General features: G+C 36.9%; 1 protein-coding gene across 1 annotated transcript in view; it reads left to right on the top strand.

Moving 5' to 3' along the window:
• Positions 1 to 16,112: 16,112 nt before the first annotated feature.
• LOC145259207 (neuronal membrane glycoprotein M6-a-like) overlaps positions 16,113 to 21,413 on the top strand; it is a 1,045,587-nt gene continuing 1,040,286 nt past the window's right edge. Inside the window, exon 1 of the mRNA XM_080117042.1 lies at positions 16,113 to 16,504. Coding sequence (XP_079973168.1) covers positions 16,498 to 16,504 — 7 coding nt within the window. The 5' untranslated portion in view covers positions 16,113 to 16,497. The remainder of the gene's footprint in view (positions 16,505 to 21,413) is intronic.

Genomic DNA, 21,413 nt, shown 5'->3' on the forward strand with positions numbered 1-21,413 from the left:
CCTGAAAAAAATATCTAGCTGTGTTACCGTTTTTTTTTTTTCAATGATTAAAAAACTTCGGTTTTATAATGTTAGAATTTAGTTTTTTTTCCCCACTGCAAGAACTGTGACACAAGAGTCCGAAAGTGGGACTAAGACGTCAACGTTCCCTAGGAAGGGCACTCTTATCTGCAAAAACAGCCCATGAGCAGCCGTCGGCATTCCCCAAGTTATAATGCCATTAGCAATAAACTAAACCCTTCTCAAAGAGAGAAGGCAAAACCTGATAGGTGGACCTCCTGGAAATTCACAGAACCACCATTACTAATTAGAGCAAAACTCGAGTTTTGGACTTACGATTTGTTGGCTGGCATAGCTCTTGTGAGCTGCGACGTTTTTTTAGCTGTGGAAATAATTATATAATCTCTCACATTCTGAAAATTCAATCACTAATTGCTCGCTAGATTAGCATGTTAGATGGCATTGTCCTAGAGAGTATAAAATTTCTACTTGTCATTAAAAAAACAGTTTCGAAAAAGTGGGTAATGCCTTTTTCTCTTCCCTGCAACCTCTTTCCCACAGAAGAGACGTCGCGAGCCTGTCTCTGCTCTATCGTCTATTTTGGTTACAAGTGCTGGACTAAACTCCAACCTATTGTTCCCCTTGCCAAACTTTCGCAAAAAACTCGACTAACTACAACCCCTATAAAGGATTTCCTTCACTTTCTATCTGTACCTAAATCTAAACGCAGAATCCATGAACAAAACTTCTTTCCCAGAACTACCCGCCTTTGGAACACTGTTCCGCTAGCATGCTTCCCAAGTGAATACAACATGGTAGCCTTCAAATCTAATGTAAATAAGTTCCTGTTAAGCCGTCTTCATAAATAATTAAATTTTACTGCAACCTCACATTTATTAACCTTATACTCGAGTGGCCTTCGGGCCTTGATAAGAGGCGACCCCCCCCAAAGAAAAAGATAGAAAATGCTGTGAATGGAAAAATCGTTTTTTGGCGAGTTTGTAAGAGAGAAACACAAGGCATTTAATTTGACAAGGAAGCTGATACGATCGTTAAAATTGACATTTGAGGTCATTTGGAGATAGCGGGGTGAACTTATATGATATCGTATAAAAATACTGCACTCCCGAAAAGAGAAAACGGCCATTAGCGTTGCTACATCAGAACTGCGTTACAACTTCCTGAAAAATCGACGAAGTAATCAATAATAACAAAAAATAAATAAATAAACGACTGCTGCGGCCTAGAATTGAACTGACATCTTTTGGGAATCAATGGAACGATTTTTTTCTTTATCTGAAAACTTGAATTCAAACCAGAAATAAATTGGTATTGATATTCTGGTCATAAAAAAAGAATGAACACATTTTTCATGTACAAAAACTAGCGGTATACTCGTTCCAGGACGGATACTCTGCAAGTTAATTATAAAATGAATTCCTTAAACATGTCTCCTTACTAGTGTTGGGGCGATTATCGGAATCAGAATCGGGAATCGGAAAACTCGAAACTTTTTGAGGTATCGGAATCGGTAAAATTCATGCTTATTTTCCGATGTCAAAAACGATTCTTTTTTTTCCAACTTAATTTTCCAATGCCGGTACTAATTATAAAATAAATATTTATTGATTTTAAAATACCAGTAAAACTAAAGTCTATAGCTCACACTTTTCAGAAATCCGTTTTTACGTTTTTCCAAAAGTATATGCACATATTATAGTTATGTACTAGCCTACGTGCCCGGTGTTGCCCGGGTGTTTAGAGGTGTGTGTTGAGCAAAAAAAAAAAAGAAAGTGGTAGGCAGGTTCGAACCCGTACCGCGAAGGCGGAAAAGAAAGTGAAAAAAAAAACAAAAAATAAACTCGGACGTCTTATCCCTACTCCATAACGCGACCGGAAGTTAGGAACGTTGAAATTAGCAAAACCATTTCAACTGATACGATGACTTGCAAAAATGGCGACGTAAAAAAAAAAAAACAAAAAAAAAAAACGGCTATCCTTGTAGAAAACTGCTCAGTTGAGGGGAAAGGAGTTAATGTTTTTAGCCAATATTTCGATATTTGTCGTCCGAAGGTTCGAGCCTCACAACGATACCGATTTCGTGAAAATCCGTCGCCCCCGTCGAAAGTTTTAGGCATACATGCCTGCATACATACATGCATACATACATACGTGATGATTGCAACGTCTTGCCAGACGAGTGCCACTCCCTCGAACATTTAAATTCCATGAGCCCAAATGCCTGAGGGAGTATCTATACAAAGATGTTACAGAGTCTTAGCTTTGTACGATAGCTAACTCTCTCTCTCTCGGTCCAAAATGTTGAGATCCAGCAACAAGCAAGAGCAAGATAGCCAGCAACAAATTAAACCGCAGACCAGCTTAATGCGGGTACGGGTCTCCCGCTTTAGCGTTTTTTAAATCAGAGATTTACTTCTCCTAGAAAGGTTGCCTTCACCACGGTTTACGGGAACCCTCTCCACCCCTACACATATATACATACACACAAATATACACGGTGCTAGTTGGCCGGTGACCCCGAAAAAGGGTTCATTCGCCCTTTGAAAGGTCTTAATCCTTCAGGGAGACTAGCCGCCCTCCTCACCAAACAAGTCTGGTGGGGGAACCAGTTTAGTCGCCGATGACCCGACCATGAGAAACGTAGTACTGGGTTATATGGTACCAGTAGCATATGACATGACCTGACACAAACATACATACATACATACATACATACATAGATGCAGACAGACAGACAGATGAGATTTACATTATAAATGGGCTGTTACGGTAATCAGAAAGAAAGCAGAACTAACTATTGGATTGGGGAATATATTTGTAGCGTTTTTATACTTTCTTTCTTTTTACAACGACTTTTCTGCTATATTTTTTAATTTATTTATTTTCGGACTATTATCCTCATCTTCATAGTTGTTGTTTCACAACGTTTCGACCAACTATCCCTCTGGCCTTCGTCAGGTGGTTACCCACGATGGGATAGGAATGCTGAATCTCACAACTGTATCTTCAGTAATTACTGCCTTCCATAGTTGTTGTTGTCTCACCACGTTTTGGCAAACTAATCCTCTGTCCGGCTTTGGGTAGGATTGAAACCGCTATCTTCAGACAATGCTCACCTGGGACTGTAGATATTCAACGTATCCATCCACTGCGTCTCAAAGTATTCAAATATAGACTTTTTGCTTTTCGACAAAATAGATAATTCATTCGATGGAGCTTTCTTTCCCTGTCGTAGAAAATTTTGCAAATCATTTTTTTGGCTAATTAAATATTTTATTACTTATAGGCTTACAAATGGTATATCTAGGAGGAAAAAAAAGCATCATTTTCGGCACTTGCTCTTTTTCGCTTTTCGTCGAGGCCAAAAGGCGGCTGAAGCAGCCCGGGACATTTGCAAAGGTCACGAAGAAGGTGTCAAAGATAAGTCTACAGCACGGAAATGGTTTACAACGTCCAAAAATGGCAGGTTTGACATCGACGACAGGTCCCGCAGCGGAAGACCTTTTGAACTCGACTAAGAGTGTCTCAAAGTATTTTTTTTACAAAGGAGTAACCAGTTATCAAGTCCTGTAGGCCACTCGAGGAAAAGGGTTAATAAGTGTACAGTGATCAAAGGGAACATGTCGTAGTAATCGTTAGTAGTGGAAATTAAGTAAATTGGATTACTTAAGGGGATGGCTCATGAAGAATTTGTTAACGTTGGACTTGAAGACCACCATATTGTAGTCAGTTGGGAAGGAGGAAAACGGAACAGAGTTCCACAGTTTTGAAGGATGACAGTCACTAATAGTTAGAGATATTAAAAAGATCTCGAATCGGAATCGGTAATTGCATCGGAATCGGGAATTTAGAACAAAATCCGTAGTTGTATCGGAATCGGGATATACGTTAGAATCACTACACCTTACGGAGATTAAAATCAATATATATATATATCATACGAAACCTATTCTTGAATTGTAATTCATATTTAGATCAAAATCCATTAACATATCTGCAATGTTGGGTCTGACGAGCTCTTGAGGAGACTTTGATATTCAGAGAAGCTTGCTTAATTAGTTACATTGTTATGATGATTGAACTTGTGCATTCATGAACTGAAAGTTTCACCTCTCCGTTGCAGCAGATATTGACGGCGTGAGACTCTAAAAGAGCAACTCCTGCCAAAAACGTGTGTCAGAAATATAATATAATATATATATATATATATATATATATATATATATATATATATATATATATATATATATATATAAGCAAGCTGTTCTATTTTTAAAGCAGCTGATAATCCTGTTTCTATTTTTTTTAAAAATAAATATGGCCGTAATAATTCAAATGTGAAATGAAATAAATGAATTTTTGTTATGTAATTTATTGATTGATTATATGCATTAATTATTATAGGTGATGTTTTCTGTAGTGTGAGAGAGTTAATCAGAGTTTAAAATTAAATTATGTTCCTTTAATAACGGTTTACATATTAATGGCGATACGTTATAGAAACCCCAACAGTGTTTAATTGTGATTGAATTTGTGATAAGCACTGATTCAGGAAGTCTCCGTCACGGTTTAATTGTATGTATGAGAAACGTTCCGAAAGCAATACCTCATATTTTTTTTTTCCGAGAGGATTGCAAAGTCCATTGTTATGATGACTGAACATGCATTCATGACCTGAAAGTTTCATCTCTCTGTTGCATATATTGACGGCGCGAGACTCTATAAAAGCAACCCTTTTCATTGATGTGTGTCAGAAGCGGGGATGGGTCATCGAATTCCTTCAGGCAGAAAAAAATTGAACCGATCAAAATTCACCGGCGCCTGTTGAACGTTCACAAAGCTGATGCAGCTTATGTCAACACAGTTTGGAGATGGGTCCGTCGATTTCAGAGTGATGACAAAAATGTGAGTGACAAAGTACGCTCCAGACGCCTATGCACCCTATCGATGGCAATAGTGCATTAAAAATAGTGGTGACTATGTAGAAAAAGTTTCTAGAGCGCAAAAGCCCGATCGTTTCAACGGTACCACTCCCATCTTCATAACTCTTCAACATCTTTTAGTTAGATCGACCCTCGTATATAAATGATGATTGCAACGTCTTGTCAGGCGAGTGCCACGCCCTCAGTCACTGAAAGTCCATGTGTCCGAAGATGACTTTTCAGTACTACCAGCGACTTGCACACTCTCAAACAGACATAACACTGAAGACGGTCATTGGTTTGGATGAAACTAACAGCAATGGAACTCGTATCATCGTGCGCTTTCATGTGATTAAAAAGACCTGCCTTTATACCAGAGAGCCCGGTCACATCTCACAGATCCAAAGATCTTTATGATTAGGCGGCAAGATTTGGCATTTCCTACATACTCTCTTGCGCTTCGCTGGGTCTATTTTGGCTGCTTCGAAGTGTTCTGTGCTTCTGTATATCAGTGCCTTCCAATGCTTGCGACCATACGCTAGGGACTTCCAATTATCAACAAGAACATCAAAGCTCACTAGACTCTCCTTGATGCTATCGCAATTATTTTTTTGGGTTGTGCTGGGGTCTTTTACCAAGAAGGCGCTCACCATAAAACAACTGTTTTATATATATATATATATATATATATATATATATATATATATATATATATATATATATATATATACACACATACATGCACACACACGCGCACATCCCCCGACACACACACACACGCGCACATCCCCCGACACACACACACACACATACACACACACACATACACACACACATACACACACACACATACACACACATACACACACACACACACACACACACACACATATATATCTAATGAAATACGCATGATGTATATTTATAAGATAAATTACAACGCAATATGTTGTAAAATAAACAAACATTTATTTGTTGAAAAATTAATATTTCGATGTAATACGCCATCATCAGAATTCTTCTTTTTCTTTTTCTCACCATGGTGGTAAATGGAAGAATTCCGTGGGAGAATCGTGTGCTGTTCTTCAACTGTGATATTGTCTAATATCTGAAAGATTTGCATGCGTGACATGAAAGCTAAGGTTATGTTTTCCGTGATATAAGCGTTGTTCCAAATGTAAAATGAATACGTATGACATACGTTTATAAGCCAAATTGCAACACAGTATATAATAAGGATGTATAGCCTCGAAGTATATCTGATATCTATATATCTATAAAAGTGAAAGTGTGTGTCTGTGTGTGTACATTTCCCTATGCAATAACTCTGTAAATTTTTAGTCTACAACCTCGAAATTTGATATAGAGGGTACTGAGATTTGGGAAAATCGATGTGATCGGTGTTTGGCCAGAAATTTGGCGATTAAGGAGTCAAAGTTAAACGATTTGACCTTTGAGAACTCTACCAAACTCCTCGAACAATTTTGGGTCTAAACACTTGAAATTTTAGATAAAGATTCCTTGGCATGGATCTAACTTAATAAGTTGATTTGAGCCCAAAACAATAAATTTTAAGGCGTCATAATAGGGGTCAAAGTTAAAAAAAATTTACCGCTTTTTTCTTTTTGCCTAACATACACCTCCAAATACTCGGGCAACGCCGGACACTCATGCTAGTAAGCAAATAAATTTGTTTATTAAAAAAATGCGTCGTTTTTAGCCTTCCAAACGTATCCACTCATATACGTATTTTTTTAAAATTTTCAATTCATATGCAACGCTTCACATGTAGGTAAAGAAAAAATCCTCTTTATATAGATATACAGTGTATCTCAGATATAAAATACTTCTTATCCGACCCTACAACACTCTAATATCCGGGTGTACTTATATCTGGCTTACCCTGTACATTAACATAGGATCTTATTTGGAGAAAATCTTTCTTATATCCGTTTTTCTTATATTCGGGTATCTTATATCAGGGTTACACTGTACATATAGATGTTTGCAAAAATATTCGTGCGATATTGAAAAATTATTCATACGATATTGCAAAATTATTCGTACGATGTCGCAAAATTATTCATACGATATTACAAAATTATTCGTACGATATTGCAAAATTATTCGTACGATATTGCAAAATAAATTCATACGATGTCGCAAAATTATTCGTACAATATTGCAAAATTATTCGTACAATATTGCAAAATTATTCGTACGATGTCACAAAATTATTCGTATGATATTTCAAAATTATTCGTACGATGTCGCAAAATTATTCATATGATAATTGCAAAATTATTCACACGATATCGCAAAATTATTCGCACGAAAAAAAACGAAGATAGTGTGCTGTCAATATAAATAATTATTTTAATTTCATTTTAAAAAAAAAAGCATTTGCATACTGTGTTTTAGAGGTTGTTCATCAAAATACGAACCAAACGTCTATATATACGTATAAATACATATGTATATACATATACATACATGTACTTACATATATATACACACATATATACGTATCTATACATATATATATATATATATATATATATATATACATACACATATATATGCATATATACAGATACATATGCATACATATACATATACAGTGTAACCTCGATATGAGAGACTTCTTATCCGGTCCCTATAGCTCGATTATATTCGGACTACACTTTAATCTGGGTTTCTTATATCCGGGTTACACTTTACATTTGGGACCAGAGAAAATCTCTCTTATATCCATTGTTATCATATTCCGGTTTCTTATATCAAGGTTACACTGTGTACACACACACACACACACACACACACACACACACACACACACACACATATATATATATATACATACATACATATATATACACACATATATACACACACACACACACACACACACACACACACATATATATATATATATATATATATATATATATAGAGAGAGAGAGAGAGAGAGAGAGAATAAATGACAAAAAGTTATATTCCAAAATTCATTATGTTGACCATCTTATAATTTATTCCTTGGGATATAACTTTTTGTCATTTATTCTCTATATTGCTCTGTAATTACATTGAGCTTCTTAAATAAGGATTGATAGATATTATAAGAAAATATATTTCTACACACACACACACACACACACACACACACACATATATATATATATATATATATATATATATATATATATATATATATATATATATATATATATATATATATATATAGGCTAATTGGTAAGGAACTCCTTATCATTAAAAAGACCGAAAGTGTTTGTTTTTTTTCATGTATGGAAGCAATTCTCTTTCAGATGAATGTAAAAACATTACCATGCAACATCATCACGCTGCAAGAACAGTTCTGTCTCGTAAGTCTCGTCCGTTAGCAAAGGCGCCACTTATGCCAATCATTTAAAGGCACGCAATTAAACGAGGATTAACAACCCCAAAGTCTTCACTTCCAATTGAGTACAAACATATCTGCCCACAAGAAGAGAATATTTACTCAATTTTAATCTTAACGACTCGCGCGATAGAGTCTGATTCACTTGCGGAACTGACTTTAATTGCTAGTTGAAAACATTTTCCGCATGTTACCTTTCAAATTAATGAAATTCTCACACACCGTTTGAAAAACGGTGATTCCTCCCAGCTGCTTTTTAACGTCAAAGTCGAGACTTACGGGTTCGATTTCGGGTAGGGCTATCTATATATTCTAGAGCAGACAGTCAATCTATTTGATTTGAAAAAAAAAAAAAAAATGGGTGATTTCACCGGTTTCGATGACAAGAAAAATATAGGAGGCTGAAACATGCGTTGATCATTTAATCCTGGACAACGTCGGGTCTCCCTGCTAGTATATTCGAAATGGGGTTCCTTTATAGTGTCAATGGAACTACTAGGCAGTCGCTTTCTGATGCATCAACGTTAAACATAATTCAGTTTAGCGTGGAGGTAACTCCCACTTCTTTTTTTTTATTGCATTTCCACCCCCAAACAAGGCACAGTGCCACTTTGATGTAGGGAGCTACTATCTGGGATATAAATTGCAGGGACACTATGTAGGGAGTTGAGCAGCAAGATGTCAGTTTACATTACACTTACACTTCTGCATGTCAGTACAGTCGGGGAAGCAGGAACCCGGAAGGGAATTTCAGAGTCTAGCAGTCGCAGAAAAGAAACTATTAGAGCAGAAGGCTCTCTGACATTTGGGGATTTCTACTGTGTAGGGGTGGGATTTTGCTGCTTGTCGGGTTTGTCGGGGGTATTTACGTCGAGGGGGGTACAAGGGCTTGTAGTTCGTCGGAGCATCTACCATTAAAATACTTGTAAAACAGTCAAAGGGTTGCAACATTTCGTCGATGGGACAGAGACTGAAGCCTAGCTGACAGTTCGGGACCTATTAGGTTGGCGACTCTCTTTTGAACCCTATCCAGGAGTGAGAGACTAGTGGCAGATGCACCAGCCCAAATGTGACAACAATACTCTATACATGGGCGAATGGTGGCTTTGAAGAAGTACAGGATACTTTCAGGCGTAAATAACTTTCTAGCACGGTAGAGAGAGCCCATCTTCCTCACAACGGCGGCGGTAATGCCCCCGATGTATCTGTTCCAACTCATGTTCGCTGTGAACGGTAAACCGAGGAGTTTGAACAAAGTACTTCCAGTTAATGAATCATTAGCGATACTTATTGGTGGTTGAGAAAGTTTCTTGTAATTATGAAAGGAAAGAAGTTTAGTCTTAGTAGCATTGAATGTGACCATCTATTTTTGTCTCCATTTCACTACAGATTGGAGTTTTTCCTGTAGGTTTTCCGCCATTGTCTTGGATATGTGTTCATTCGTTTTCCCATCGCGCCTGTTATAGAGCGTTGTGTTGTCAGCAAATATACCCATCTTAGAGACAATTTTATTGGGAGGGGGCATTTATGAATATCAGGAATAATAAAGGCCCAAAGATCGACCCCTGAGGTGCACCCGCAATTATATCATATTGTTTTCACGTACGACTATCGAAGACAAGTTGGCTTCTTCTCTTACTTAAGAAGAATTTAATCATGTTAAGTATTCGTCCAGTAATATAATATGATCTAATTTTCATGAGAAGAACATCGTGCTATACTTTTTCACACGCTTCCTGGGATGGTACTCTGGAAAGGTACAAAAGTAGCCGAAAACGAAGTTGTAGGTATTCCTCGATAGGGGCACCTCAGGCGACTGGAAATACCTCTTTAAAGAAGAAGGTAATGTTCATGGGTGCACTTCCTCTGACTGAGCTGGACTGTACCTCGTCCCAACAAAGGAGAAACATGAGTTACGGGATTCCCACTTAAATTTGATGTTTAACGCGTGTTATGCCAGTTTCTCCTGAAGCTTGACTTTACAGGGTGCCAAAACTAGCCAAAAGTGGACACGTCAGTATTTCTCGATAGGGAGCGTCAGGCGACAGACATATGGAAGAGACGGACGTAATGCCAAGGAAGGTGTATTTCCTATGACCAAGCCAGACCATATCTCATCCCAGCAGAGGAGCAGGGCAGTATTTCCGTCCTTCCTCAAGTAAAGTCGATGTGACACAAAGCTTTTTAAAGATGGGTTGAACCAGCCTCACCGAGATGGCACGCCATACAGCGTCTAGTATCCCCAAATGGTCACCCATCTGGTTCTGCTCAGGCTTAACTTTGATGAGCTAACGAGAATCGATGTGTAAACGTGATTGCAACATGTACATAACAGGGTAGAAATCTGGAGTATTTCATAATTTTAGGCTTAGTATCGCCTGCAACGAGGATTGAGCCTTGCGGACCCGTGATGAAGTGCTAAATAATAATCAGTTCTCAGTGAAAGTCTGAAGAAGGTAGAAGGTTACATCAACCGAAATGTTGTGGGGATAGCATCCAAGATGAGAACAGTAGTCCGAAAAATACGAATAATACAAAACTAGATCACTTCTCGTGTGTCTGTCAATTCTCGCCTCTACGTTACTTACACATTATAATTATTGTTACTCACTAGGAGTTTCTCACACAGGCCATTATCAGAGATTACTCAATGATAACCGATGGTGTTCGCTAGAATCTGAGTGACAATAAGTCTCTCCAGAGTTGCAGTACTCTCCACCTCATTCGATAACCTTTGCAAATAACTTTGCGTTATCGCAATAATTGTTTACCATTAATTTCTTGCTGGCAACAGCCATAGGCCTTCACTGGAATATGAGTGGCAATAACCCCCCCCCCAAGGGCCAAGCAATTTTTGCACTTACTCAGTGAAGATTTGGACAGCGTTTTTCTTCCTCACTCTTCTCATCCTTCTTGACCCTTCTCAGCTAATTGGTGTGGTTCCAGTCGATGCTGACGCTACAACTTATTATTCCCTCACTCGGAGTAATCACACAAGCCATCATCAAAGATTACTCTTTGAGAACAACTTGTGGTATTCCTTGGAAGCTGAGTGACAATAAGTCTCCCCAGATTTCCAGTACTCCCTACCTCTTTCGATAGCTTTTGCAAAAGAATTTGCATTATCGCAACAGCTGCTTACCGTTGATTTCTCGTTGGCAACGACCATTGGTCTTCACTGAATTTTGGTGGCAGTAAGTCTTCCCAAAGTCTCAGTCTGCTGAGCACTCATTTCACGGAGGTCTGGCTAGTGCTTTCTTTCCTCGGTCTCTCCATCCTCCTTGGCTCTCAGTATTTGGTGTGGTGCCTGTTTTTGGTGACACTCACAGAAAAAAAGGGGTGGGGCGATAATTCTCAATTATACAGCTTCAGTTTTCATGATTTCATATTATGCCTTTCATCTGTAGCCGTTTCTGTGCCCAGTTTGTGTGTAGTTTATGTGAGGTGTTAGTCTCCACATTCAAGGGGTTTCCTTAATATTTCTACAGTTTTCATTTGTTGTATCTTCTCTGCCATCCCTCTGATTCCAATCTCTCCCATTGTCTTTTCAAAGTTTTTCGGTATCGTTCCTAGTGCTCCTCCTATTAGTGGTATTATCTTAACTTTCTTCATTCTCCAGACCCCTTTGAGCTCTCTGGCTAGTTCCATGTATTTGCTCTGCTTTTCAGTCTCCTTGATCTTCACTCTATGGTCTGCTGAAACGGCAAAATCTACAATCTGGCAGTACTTTTCCTTCTTGTTAACTATAATAGCATCCGGTCTTCTTGCTTGGATGGGTTTATCCGTTTGTACATCCATATCCCATAGCATCTTGTGACTTTCATTTTCCAGTACTGCTCCCGGTTTGTGCTTGTACCATTTGTCTGTGTGTTCAAGATGCAATTGTTTGCAAAATTGCTAATGTACTGCCTTCTCCACTTAATCGTGTCTATTTTTATATTCTTTTTCAGCTAGTTTATTGTTTCGTCTCTTTGTTCGCAGAGTCTACATTTGCTGTTTTCTTGTGTCTTGTCAATCCTTGCTTTGATGTGGTTGGTTCTAATTGCGTTATCTTGTGCCGCTGTTATTAGTGATTCAGTTTCCCTGCTGCGGTTTCATTTTTGTTGTTATTTGAAAGTATTTTCGTTAGTCTCTTCTTTTGTCATCCTTATGAATCGTCCGTGTAGCTGTTTCTCTTCCCATTTTTATTTCCTCGTCTTATTCGTCGTCTCCTTTTTTGTGTGTTTCTTCCGTGTCTTTTGCTGCAGTAATTATTCTTTAAGTATCCTGCATTTTTCTAATCCTCTTTTTTTCCTGTTATTTACAGTCTTCTATAGAAACCAGTCCTCTTCCTTCGTCTTTTCTTTTCACACAGAGTTTTTAGTATCATCCTTCGGGCGTAGTGCACTGTGCATAGTTATGAGTTTCCTGGTCTTCTGGCCGAAATTCCTTAGTTCTTCTTTGGACCAGCTTATAAACGGTCCAGAGTATCTTATTAGTGACACTGCCCACGTATTTGTTCTTATTTCGTCACTTAGTCCGCAGAGTCTGCATTTGCTGTTTTCTTGTGTCTTGCCGATCCTTGCTTTAATGTGGTTGGTTCTAATTGCGTTATCTTGTGCAGCTGAAATTGGTGATTCAGTTTCCTTGTTAAGGTTTCCTTTTTGTAGCAATTTCCAAGTGTTTTCGTTAGTCTTTTCTCTTATAATCCTTATGAATCGTCCGTGTACTTGTTTCTCTTCCCATTTTTTTCTTTCCTTTTCTTATTCTTATTCCTCGTCTCTTTTCTATTTTTTTTTCTTCCTTGTCTCTTGTTGCAGTAATTATTCTTTCGGTTTTCTGTATTATCTATTTTTCTAATTCTTTTTTGTGTTATTTATACATCCCTCTTTCTCCGTCATTCCTTTTCACATATAGTCGGTCAGTATCATTCTTCGGACGTAGTGCATCTTCATGAGTTTCCTGTTCCTCTGGTCGAGATTCCTTAGTTCTTCTTTGGTCCAGCTTATAAACGATCCAGAGTAGCTTATTAGTGACACTGCCCACGTGTTTATTCCTTTAATTAGGTTTCGACTATTTAGTTTGGTTTCGAGGAGTTTTCTTATTCTTCTGAGGTATTCCTTTCCTATTTTCTCTTTCATTTCCGTTGCTTTGATGGCGTCTGCTTGCAGCACTTCCAAGTATTTGTGTAATAACTATCATGCTCAATTAGTTCCCTCGTTTCTGTTTGATTGGGAAGTATCATACCTTCTGTTGCTTCTAGTTTTCCCTTCCTCATGGTCAACAGTGCTCACTTTTCCATACCGAATTCCATTTGGATATCCCGGCTAAAGATTCTGGTCGTGTTTAGTTTCAGGTCATTCATATCTATTAGGTGATTCATTCTTTCGTCTGTGTTAGTGAAATTATTATTATTATTATTATTATTATTATTATTATTATTATTATTATTATTATTATTATTATTTTATAATGGTGGGGCGTAGTTAACTTAATATTTTCCAGTTTCAGTTTTCTTGGTTTTCTGTGGTCGTATTCTGTCTTTATTTTATTTCTACTGCAGTATTCGATTTACTGGTTAGTGCTCGTAGTTTATGTGTGTTGGCTTCCGCATTGCAATTGTTTACATTATTTCTATCTGTTATATCTTTTTAACCTTCCCCCTGATTCCAGTTTCTCCCATGCTTTTTCGAAGTTTTTCGTGATTATTCCTAGTGCTCGGATTGTTTCTAGTGCTATTATTATTATTATTATTATTATTATTATTAGTAGTAGTAGTAGTAGTAGTACTAGTAGTAGTAGTTGTAGTGGTAGTGGTAGTGGTAGTGGTAGTAGTGGTAGTGGTAGTAGTAGTAAGTTATTAATCGATTATTTCTCTAAACAAATTAGAATAGCATAAATTAAACTAATTAAAAAATATATTTAAAAAAAGTAATTTTATTACAAAATTAAATCTACCAGAATGCATTTATGCTGCTCCGTCTTTCGTAAGAAATGTCGGCATTCTTTAGATAATATAACAAATGAATTAATTATTTTTTAAATTTGAAAGGAATTTGGAAGCATAAGTAATTTAATCCAGTTCATCCTAGTATGTGCACTCTCATAGTGTTCTTCATCCTTCAGCTGGCAATCATTTCCGTCTCATTAATTCTTATCCTCGAGTGGCTCTTGATCTTGATCAGTGGCGATTCCAAAAGTAAAAACAGAAGAAAAAATTAGAAAAAGAAATTCTTTCTTGTCAAAAAAAATGATTTCGAAGCCCTCAAACTGACGAAGAGAAAGAAAGTTCTGGCTTGGAATTATGTTTGAAGTTAGAAGTAAAGTATTATGGTTTATTTGGTCTACTCGAAGGAACACTTGGATTCTTGATCGCGTCTCTGGTGTATGAAAGAACTTGGTCTGCTATATCCTAACGACATCGCAACCCCTCAAATAATGACTTAAACCCAGCAAAGTGGGACACACTAAGAAACCTGATTCAATTCATTTTCTAATAAAGTCGTTCTTCCCCTCTACTTTCTTTCTTTCTCTGTCTGTCTGTCTGTCTGTTTCTCTCTCTCTCTCTGTCTCTCTCTCTGTCTCTCTCTCTCTATCTTTCTCTCTTGCTTTCCTCCTTCTTTCTGTCGTTTTAGCTCTTTCTTTCATTCTGCGTCTATATCTCGCTCCTTGTGTTCTGCCTTTCGTTCCCTTTCACTCTGTTTCTCTCTCTATTACTCTGTTTCTCTTTCTCTTTCTTTCTCGCTCTCTATTTCTCTCTCTCTCTCTCTCATTCTCTCTGCCCGTGTCTTTCTCTATTCATATTCTCTACCCCTCACTCTTCATCTATGCATCTCGGTGTTTCTTTTCTTTACACTATTTCTTAAACGTCTATTCCCTCCCTCTCGCTACTTATCTGTATAAGTCTGGTTATATAATCTATCTATCTATCTATCTATCTATCTATCTATCTATCTATCTCTTTTCATATAGTTCTATCTATCTATCTATCTATCTATCTATCTATCTATCTATCTATCTATCTCTTTTCATATAGTTCTATCTATCTATCTATCTATCTATCTATCTATCTATCTATCTATCTATCTATCTATCTATCTGTCTGTCTGTCTCTGTTTTCATATAGTTCTATCTATCTATCTATCTATCTATCTATCTATCTATCTATCTATCTATCTATCTATCTATCTATCTATCCCCTCTTTTCTCAACCTTTTTTCTCCGTCTCCTTTTCTACCCCTTTTGAAAACTATTTCCCTTTCCCTTTTATTTATTCTCGCTTCTTCCTCAATCCTTCCCCCCTTTTGCCCCGCAGTCATTACAGTTACCCCCCCTCTTTCTTTCTCTCTTTCTCTCTTCATGTCTGTTTCATTAAGCAAATCTCAATTCCTCTTTTTTTTTCTATAAATCTGTTTTTATTTTCTCATTAACACATAACTTACTTTCTCTCTCTCTCTCTCTCTCTCTCTCTCTCTCTCTCTCTCTCTCTATGCAACTAAGTCTCCACTATCTCCTCGTCTCCCCTCTCAACCCACAACGCCGTAACCACCCACTCTCTCTATCGCCTCACTATATATTCGTCGTTGTCGTCCTCCTCCTCACCTTTCACTAAACGTTTCCCTCTTCCCCCTCCTCCTCCCATCGCATTCCATCTCCCTCCCACTATCTCCCCCCATCTCTTTCTCAGCAATCACTCGCCCTCATAACAAACACTGTATAATTATATTTCTCTCTCTCTCCCCCTCTCTCTCATTCTGTCTCTCTCTCACTCTGTCTCTCTCTACTTTTTGCTGGTACCCCGTAAAGTCGAAAACACGTCTTCGTTGTGAACGCACAGGAATACTATTACTACAACTATTATTATTGTTTTAATATAAATAATAACTAGTACAGTACACTACGACAACCACCACAACAACGACAACCACCACTACTACTACTGATAATAATATTAATAATACCATTAATAACAACTAGTAGTATTATTACTACTACTACTACTACTACTACTACTACCCGTGTTATTATTACGCGTACAACGCTTTGTACCAGGCAGTTGTAGTAACCATTGAATTGCTAGCGAGTTGAATACCAATTGTACTACATAGCAAACAAACTTTAAAAAAGGTTATAAACACCCAAACTAATACAGTTAATATGGCAGGTGAGTTGACATTTTTTTTTAAAAATTTACATTGTTTTTGTTTAAATTAAATTTTATTGCGATGTATACGTATAAAAAAATAAAGAAAAGAAAAAGTTACACATTGTTGTTAAAACGCGGGTAGGTACGACGAACCTATTGCTCCCCTGCCTTCTCCCCTCCATCACTCTCTACAAACCAAACCGGTACTCCCTACCCAACTCATACTCCCTCTTCCCCACCAACCTCTCTCCACAGGTTACGTTTGTATTTTTTGATTTATTTTTTACTTTTTTTTTTATATCTTTGTTTCGCTGGCACACCTGAGATTTTTTGTTTCTGTGTGTGACTAAAAAAAAACAAAAAAAAAAACAAAACACACAAACTCTGAATAACAACAAAAAAAACTGAATAATACGAGAAGGAAAAAAAAGTGACCCGTTGGGTCATCCATTGATTTCGAGTTAAATTGTTTGAGTCATAAAAAGTACGTTTTCCAAAGTCAACTACATATTTTTTTTTACATTAAAAAGATGAAATCCAAGATTAGTCTTTCTCTGCTCCCCCCTCTCTCTCTTTCTAACTACGGTTTGAATAGCATACATTTACTTTACTTACCTCCCTCTGCAGCAGAGTGAGGCAAGGCATGAGTTATGTTTATAATCGGGAATTATGAAAATGTGAAAAATTTGCCATAATGGGCCGTATCGGCATTCACCGGTAAGGGTTCGTCAGGGACCGGAGATAAACCAGTCTCCCTTTCGAACGAGGAGGTAATGCCCGAGAGGATAGTCTAGGACCATACACTCTCCAATTACAGACTTCTCGTGTCTCCTTTTGTTGATGTAAACAATGAACGATTTTTAGAATAATTTTATTACCTTTCACTGTTGATATATGTATGTTTATATATATATATATATATATATATATATATATATATGAGAGAGAGAGATATACACAAGCGAGAGTGATAGGCATCCTTTAAAATACGAGAGGTGATCCAAAGAACATATAGTGGCAGATGATGAGAGTGATGGACGGAAACTTAAGTGATCGGTTTACTTGATGACTTAATGAAAAATTACGAACACAATAACGTTATTTAGAAAGCCGTTCTTAACATAGAAAGAGTGTTTTTTTAAAAGTATTCTGTACTTTCACCTAACAATTTAATAAACAAAAGATCCCGTAAAACATTGACATTAACTTGAAAATCCGGCGGACCTAAACGAGAATCACCCCCACCCCACCCCTATATATTAGTCTCCAATCAATAATAATCCACTGAAAAAGTGCAAAAAACCGAAAGCTGTTCTTAACACGAGGAGGTTGGCGGTATTTATCCCGAAAGCCGTTCTTAGGAGGAGAGTGATTCTCGTTCAGGTCGGCCAAAAATCCTTTCTAAAAATAGCACGGTCCTTAAACTGCACAAACACTGAAAAATTAAAATGTTGTTTCTTCAAGGGTAACTCAATCCCAGAACTAAATAATATTTTAGAGTATATGTTGTGGTATTAACATATACAGAAAAAAAAACTTAGGAAGCAAACGTTGATTAAGGTGGAATATAATAGGGAATATCGTTCTTAATATATGTATGATATTTATATCCCTTTAAATATTTAAATATATTTTTAAATTTCTTTTTTCTTGTCGATATATATATATATATATACATACAGGGTGTCCATAAAGTCCGTGTGCAATTTTAAAATGAATTGTTCCAAAATCAAATCCTTTTTACATGTTATTTCTATTGCAATCACAAATAAAATTATAAATATTTTAAGGCGCACAGGGACTTTATGGACACCCTGTATAAAGTTAAGTATTTGCTTGTGTTTATATATTTCAACCCATAGGATTCACTGCTTTTTATCAGTTTTAGAACACATATGCAAGGGTTAAGTGTGAGCAATGGAGGTTATATTTAGTTTTTATATAAAGGGAGAACCTTGGTGAAACTTCAGATACCTTCTCTGTTCCTATTTTACAAGAATTTTAATAGAATGTGCTTTGATGAACTCGTTGCACTTGTGCTCTCTCGACAAACCTGCTTAGCAACAAAATCACACCCCTTCACTGTTGAGGCCCCTAAATGACACAACGTTTTCTACTCTAATAGTTTCTTCCCTCAAACAACTAGACTTTGGAATTCCTTTTCCGCTACCTGCTCCCTTGACTGTACTGATATGCAGAAGTTTAAATGTAATGTAAACAAATATCTTGTTAATCTTTTCTAGGGCGTGGTTTCAAATAGTAGGCCCTTACGTCCAAGTGGCAATATGCCTTGTTAGAGGTGACCATGAGTTAAAAAAAAAAGTTAGGAAAATCTAAACTATAAGTATTACATAAATTTCATTTTGTTTAAAGTATTTAAAAGTTTTTTATTGAGCATAATTTAGGCAGAAATTTTAAGATTTGCCTAAAATTTGATCAATGGAGCAAGATTCCCTGGATCTCAATTTCTTCTTAGCATCCTTTAAATATTTAGAATTTTCTCGAATGAAAATCATGTACTAGGTTTTGCTTACATTTGGAACAAGGATTCTTCACATAAGGTAAAGTTTAGTTGAATTATATGTTGATTTTAAACTTTGTAAGGCGATCTAAAACTGATGCAAAACTGTTCTATTCGAGGAATTAATTTTACTTATCTCACGTAAGAGTATTTTTTCTGCGATGCCTCGGTTCAGTCTCAAGAGACAATGGATACCCCCTGTAAGGGCAGCTGTGCGTGAAATTGTGAAGCAAGGGTTGCGCAATCTCCAACCACATCTCTCCTAAATCGGCACTGATGTAGTGCCCAGTAGCAAGGAGAAATGCTAGAAACGGGAAACAATGCCGAGATAAGCAGAGCGAACATACAGCACCTGGAATTCCCAAATGGTCACCCATTTTAGTATTGACCAGATTCAGCATTGCTTAACTTCGGTAGTCTAATAGGAACCGGTGTGTAAACGTGATCATGACGTATTTTTCTAAACTGTCATATTTCTCTTAGTCTGTCTGCTTATCTCTCCGGTCTATTTTTTCTCGGAAATTACTGAACCGACCTGGCTGAAATTTTGTAGGGACCTTTGTAGTGCAGCGAACTAAGTGTAACGACATCCGTTTAATGCACAGTTCGGGGTTAATAAGGATTAGTATTTAATGCAAAAAATGTGCACAAATTAAACTATATTCCACAAATCAATTTGACATAAAGCACTAATTCTAAGTAAACGGTCTATAACTTTTGCCTGTTTTTAATGGGCTAAAAAGTCTAGTCTATATTAGATTGCTCTTTGTCTAGCTGCCAATTCCACTTTGTCTCGAAAACTACTGGGACAAGCTAGATGAGATTTTGTATGGGCGTTGGAGGGATTATTCGCCATAATACTATATTTACTCTAGTTTGTTATATAGCATTCTTTCTAAACCAACGACTATAACTTTGCCCGATTTAATAAGTAATAAGATATATATATATATATATATATATATATATATATATATATATATATGTATATGTATATATGTATATATATATTACTTTGTTTACTTCTTGAAGTACCCACACCGATAGAATTCGATACTTCTATACGACAAGTTCGCGTGCAAAAATATTATTATTGGCTCACATGAAGATTTCATACATGTCATCATAGATCTGATTGAAAACCTGTGGTGTTTCCTGGAAGCTGAGTGACAACAAGTCTCTCCAGACGCCCAGCACTCTCCACCTCCTTCGATAGCATTTGCAAATAAATTTGCGTTATCGCAACACCCTCTCACCATTGATTTCTCGCTGGCAGCAGCCATTGGTCTGTACTGAAATTTGAGAGGCACTAAGCTTTTCATCAAAGATTACTCTCTGTCAACAACCTGTGGTGTTCCCATGATAATACCCCCCCTCCCCGATTTTCAGTACTCTCTACCTCTTTCGATAACATTTACAAATGAATTTGCATTATCGCAATAGCCGTTTATCATTGGTTTCTCGCTTGCAATGACTATTGGCGTTTACTGGAATTTAGGTGGCAATAAGCCTCCCCAAGGTCCCAGTCCCCTTTGCAGGTATCCAGTGGGGATCTAGGTAGTGCTTTATCTCTTCGGTCTTTAAATCTTGATCAATCATTTTTTTGTGAAGTGCCAGTTGATGCTGACACTACAATTCAAGATCAAAGTGTAGTATCTGTTCTTCAGATGCGGCACTTCCATTTCTCGTTCTCTTTCAGTAGAGGAGAAATCCTTCACGAATGAGACAATTTTTATTTTTGTACCTTTTCTCCACGTTAAAAAACGACCCTGGTGTCTAACTCTGTCCCGTGGGGAGGCATTGTAAATAGGTACAATTTTTTATGGGAGGGGGGGGGGGCTACCTTACAATTATATGGTTTCAGTTTTCTTGATTCCATGAGGTGTTCCTCTATTTGTTTTACTTCTGTTGCAGTTTCTGTATGTCCGGTTATCGTTTGTAACTCTTGTGTATTATTCTCTACATTCAAGAGTTTTTCCTTAAGATTTTAGCCGTTTTCATCATTGGTATCCGTTGTATATTCTCAGCATCCTCCCCCCCTCTGATTCCAATCTTTTCCATCATTTTTTTTTTCCGAAGTTTTTCCGTTTTGTTCCTATTGCTATCTCCCTCCTTCTCTTCCTCCTCCTACTACTTGTTGTTATTGATATTAATATTATTATTGTTAAGGATATCTAGTGAACCAATATTCTTTTAAATTATAATTCAAGCCAAAAATAATTTTCTAATCAACAGTTTAAAGTCTTTCAAGCCACTTTCAAATTTCGAAAGATTATAATATTGCCTTTAAAATCAGATTTAAAAAAAAATCCTCACTAAGGATTAAATTAAAATGGCCGATAACTGTTAACTTCCTGAGCGATCGAGATTTTAAACTCATGCTTTAAACAAACAAAATAGAAAATA

Source organism: Euprymna scolopes, chromosome 34 (genome assembly GCF_053919585.1).
Source record: "Euprymna scolopes isolate OS-2025 chromosome 34, ASM5391958v1, whole genome shotgun sequence".
NCBI lineage: Eukaryota > Metazoa > Mollusca > Cephalopoda > Sepiida > Sepiolidae > Euprymna > Euprymna scolopes.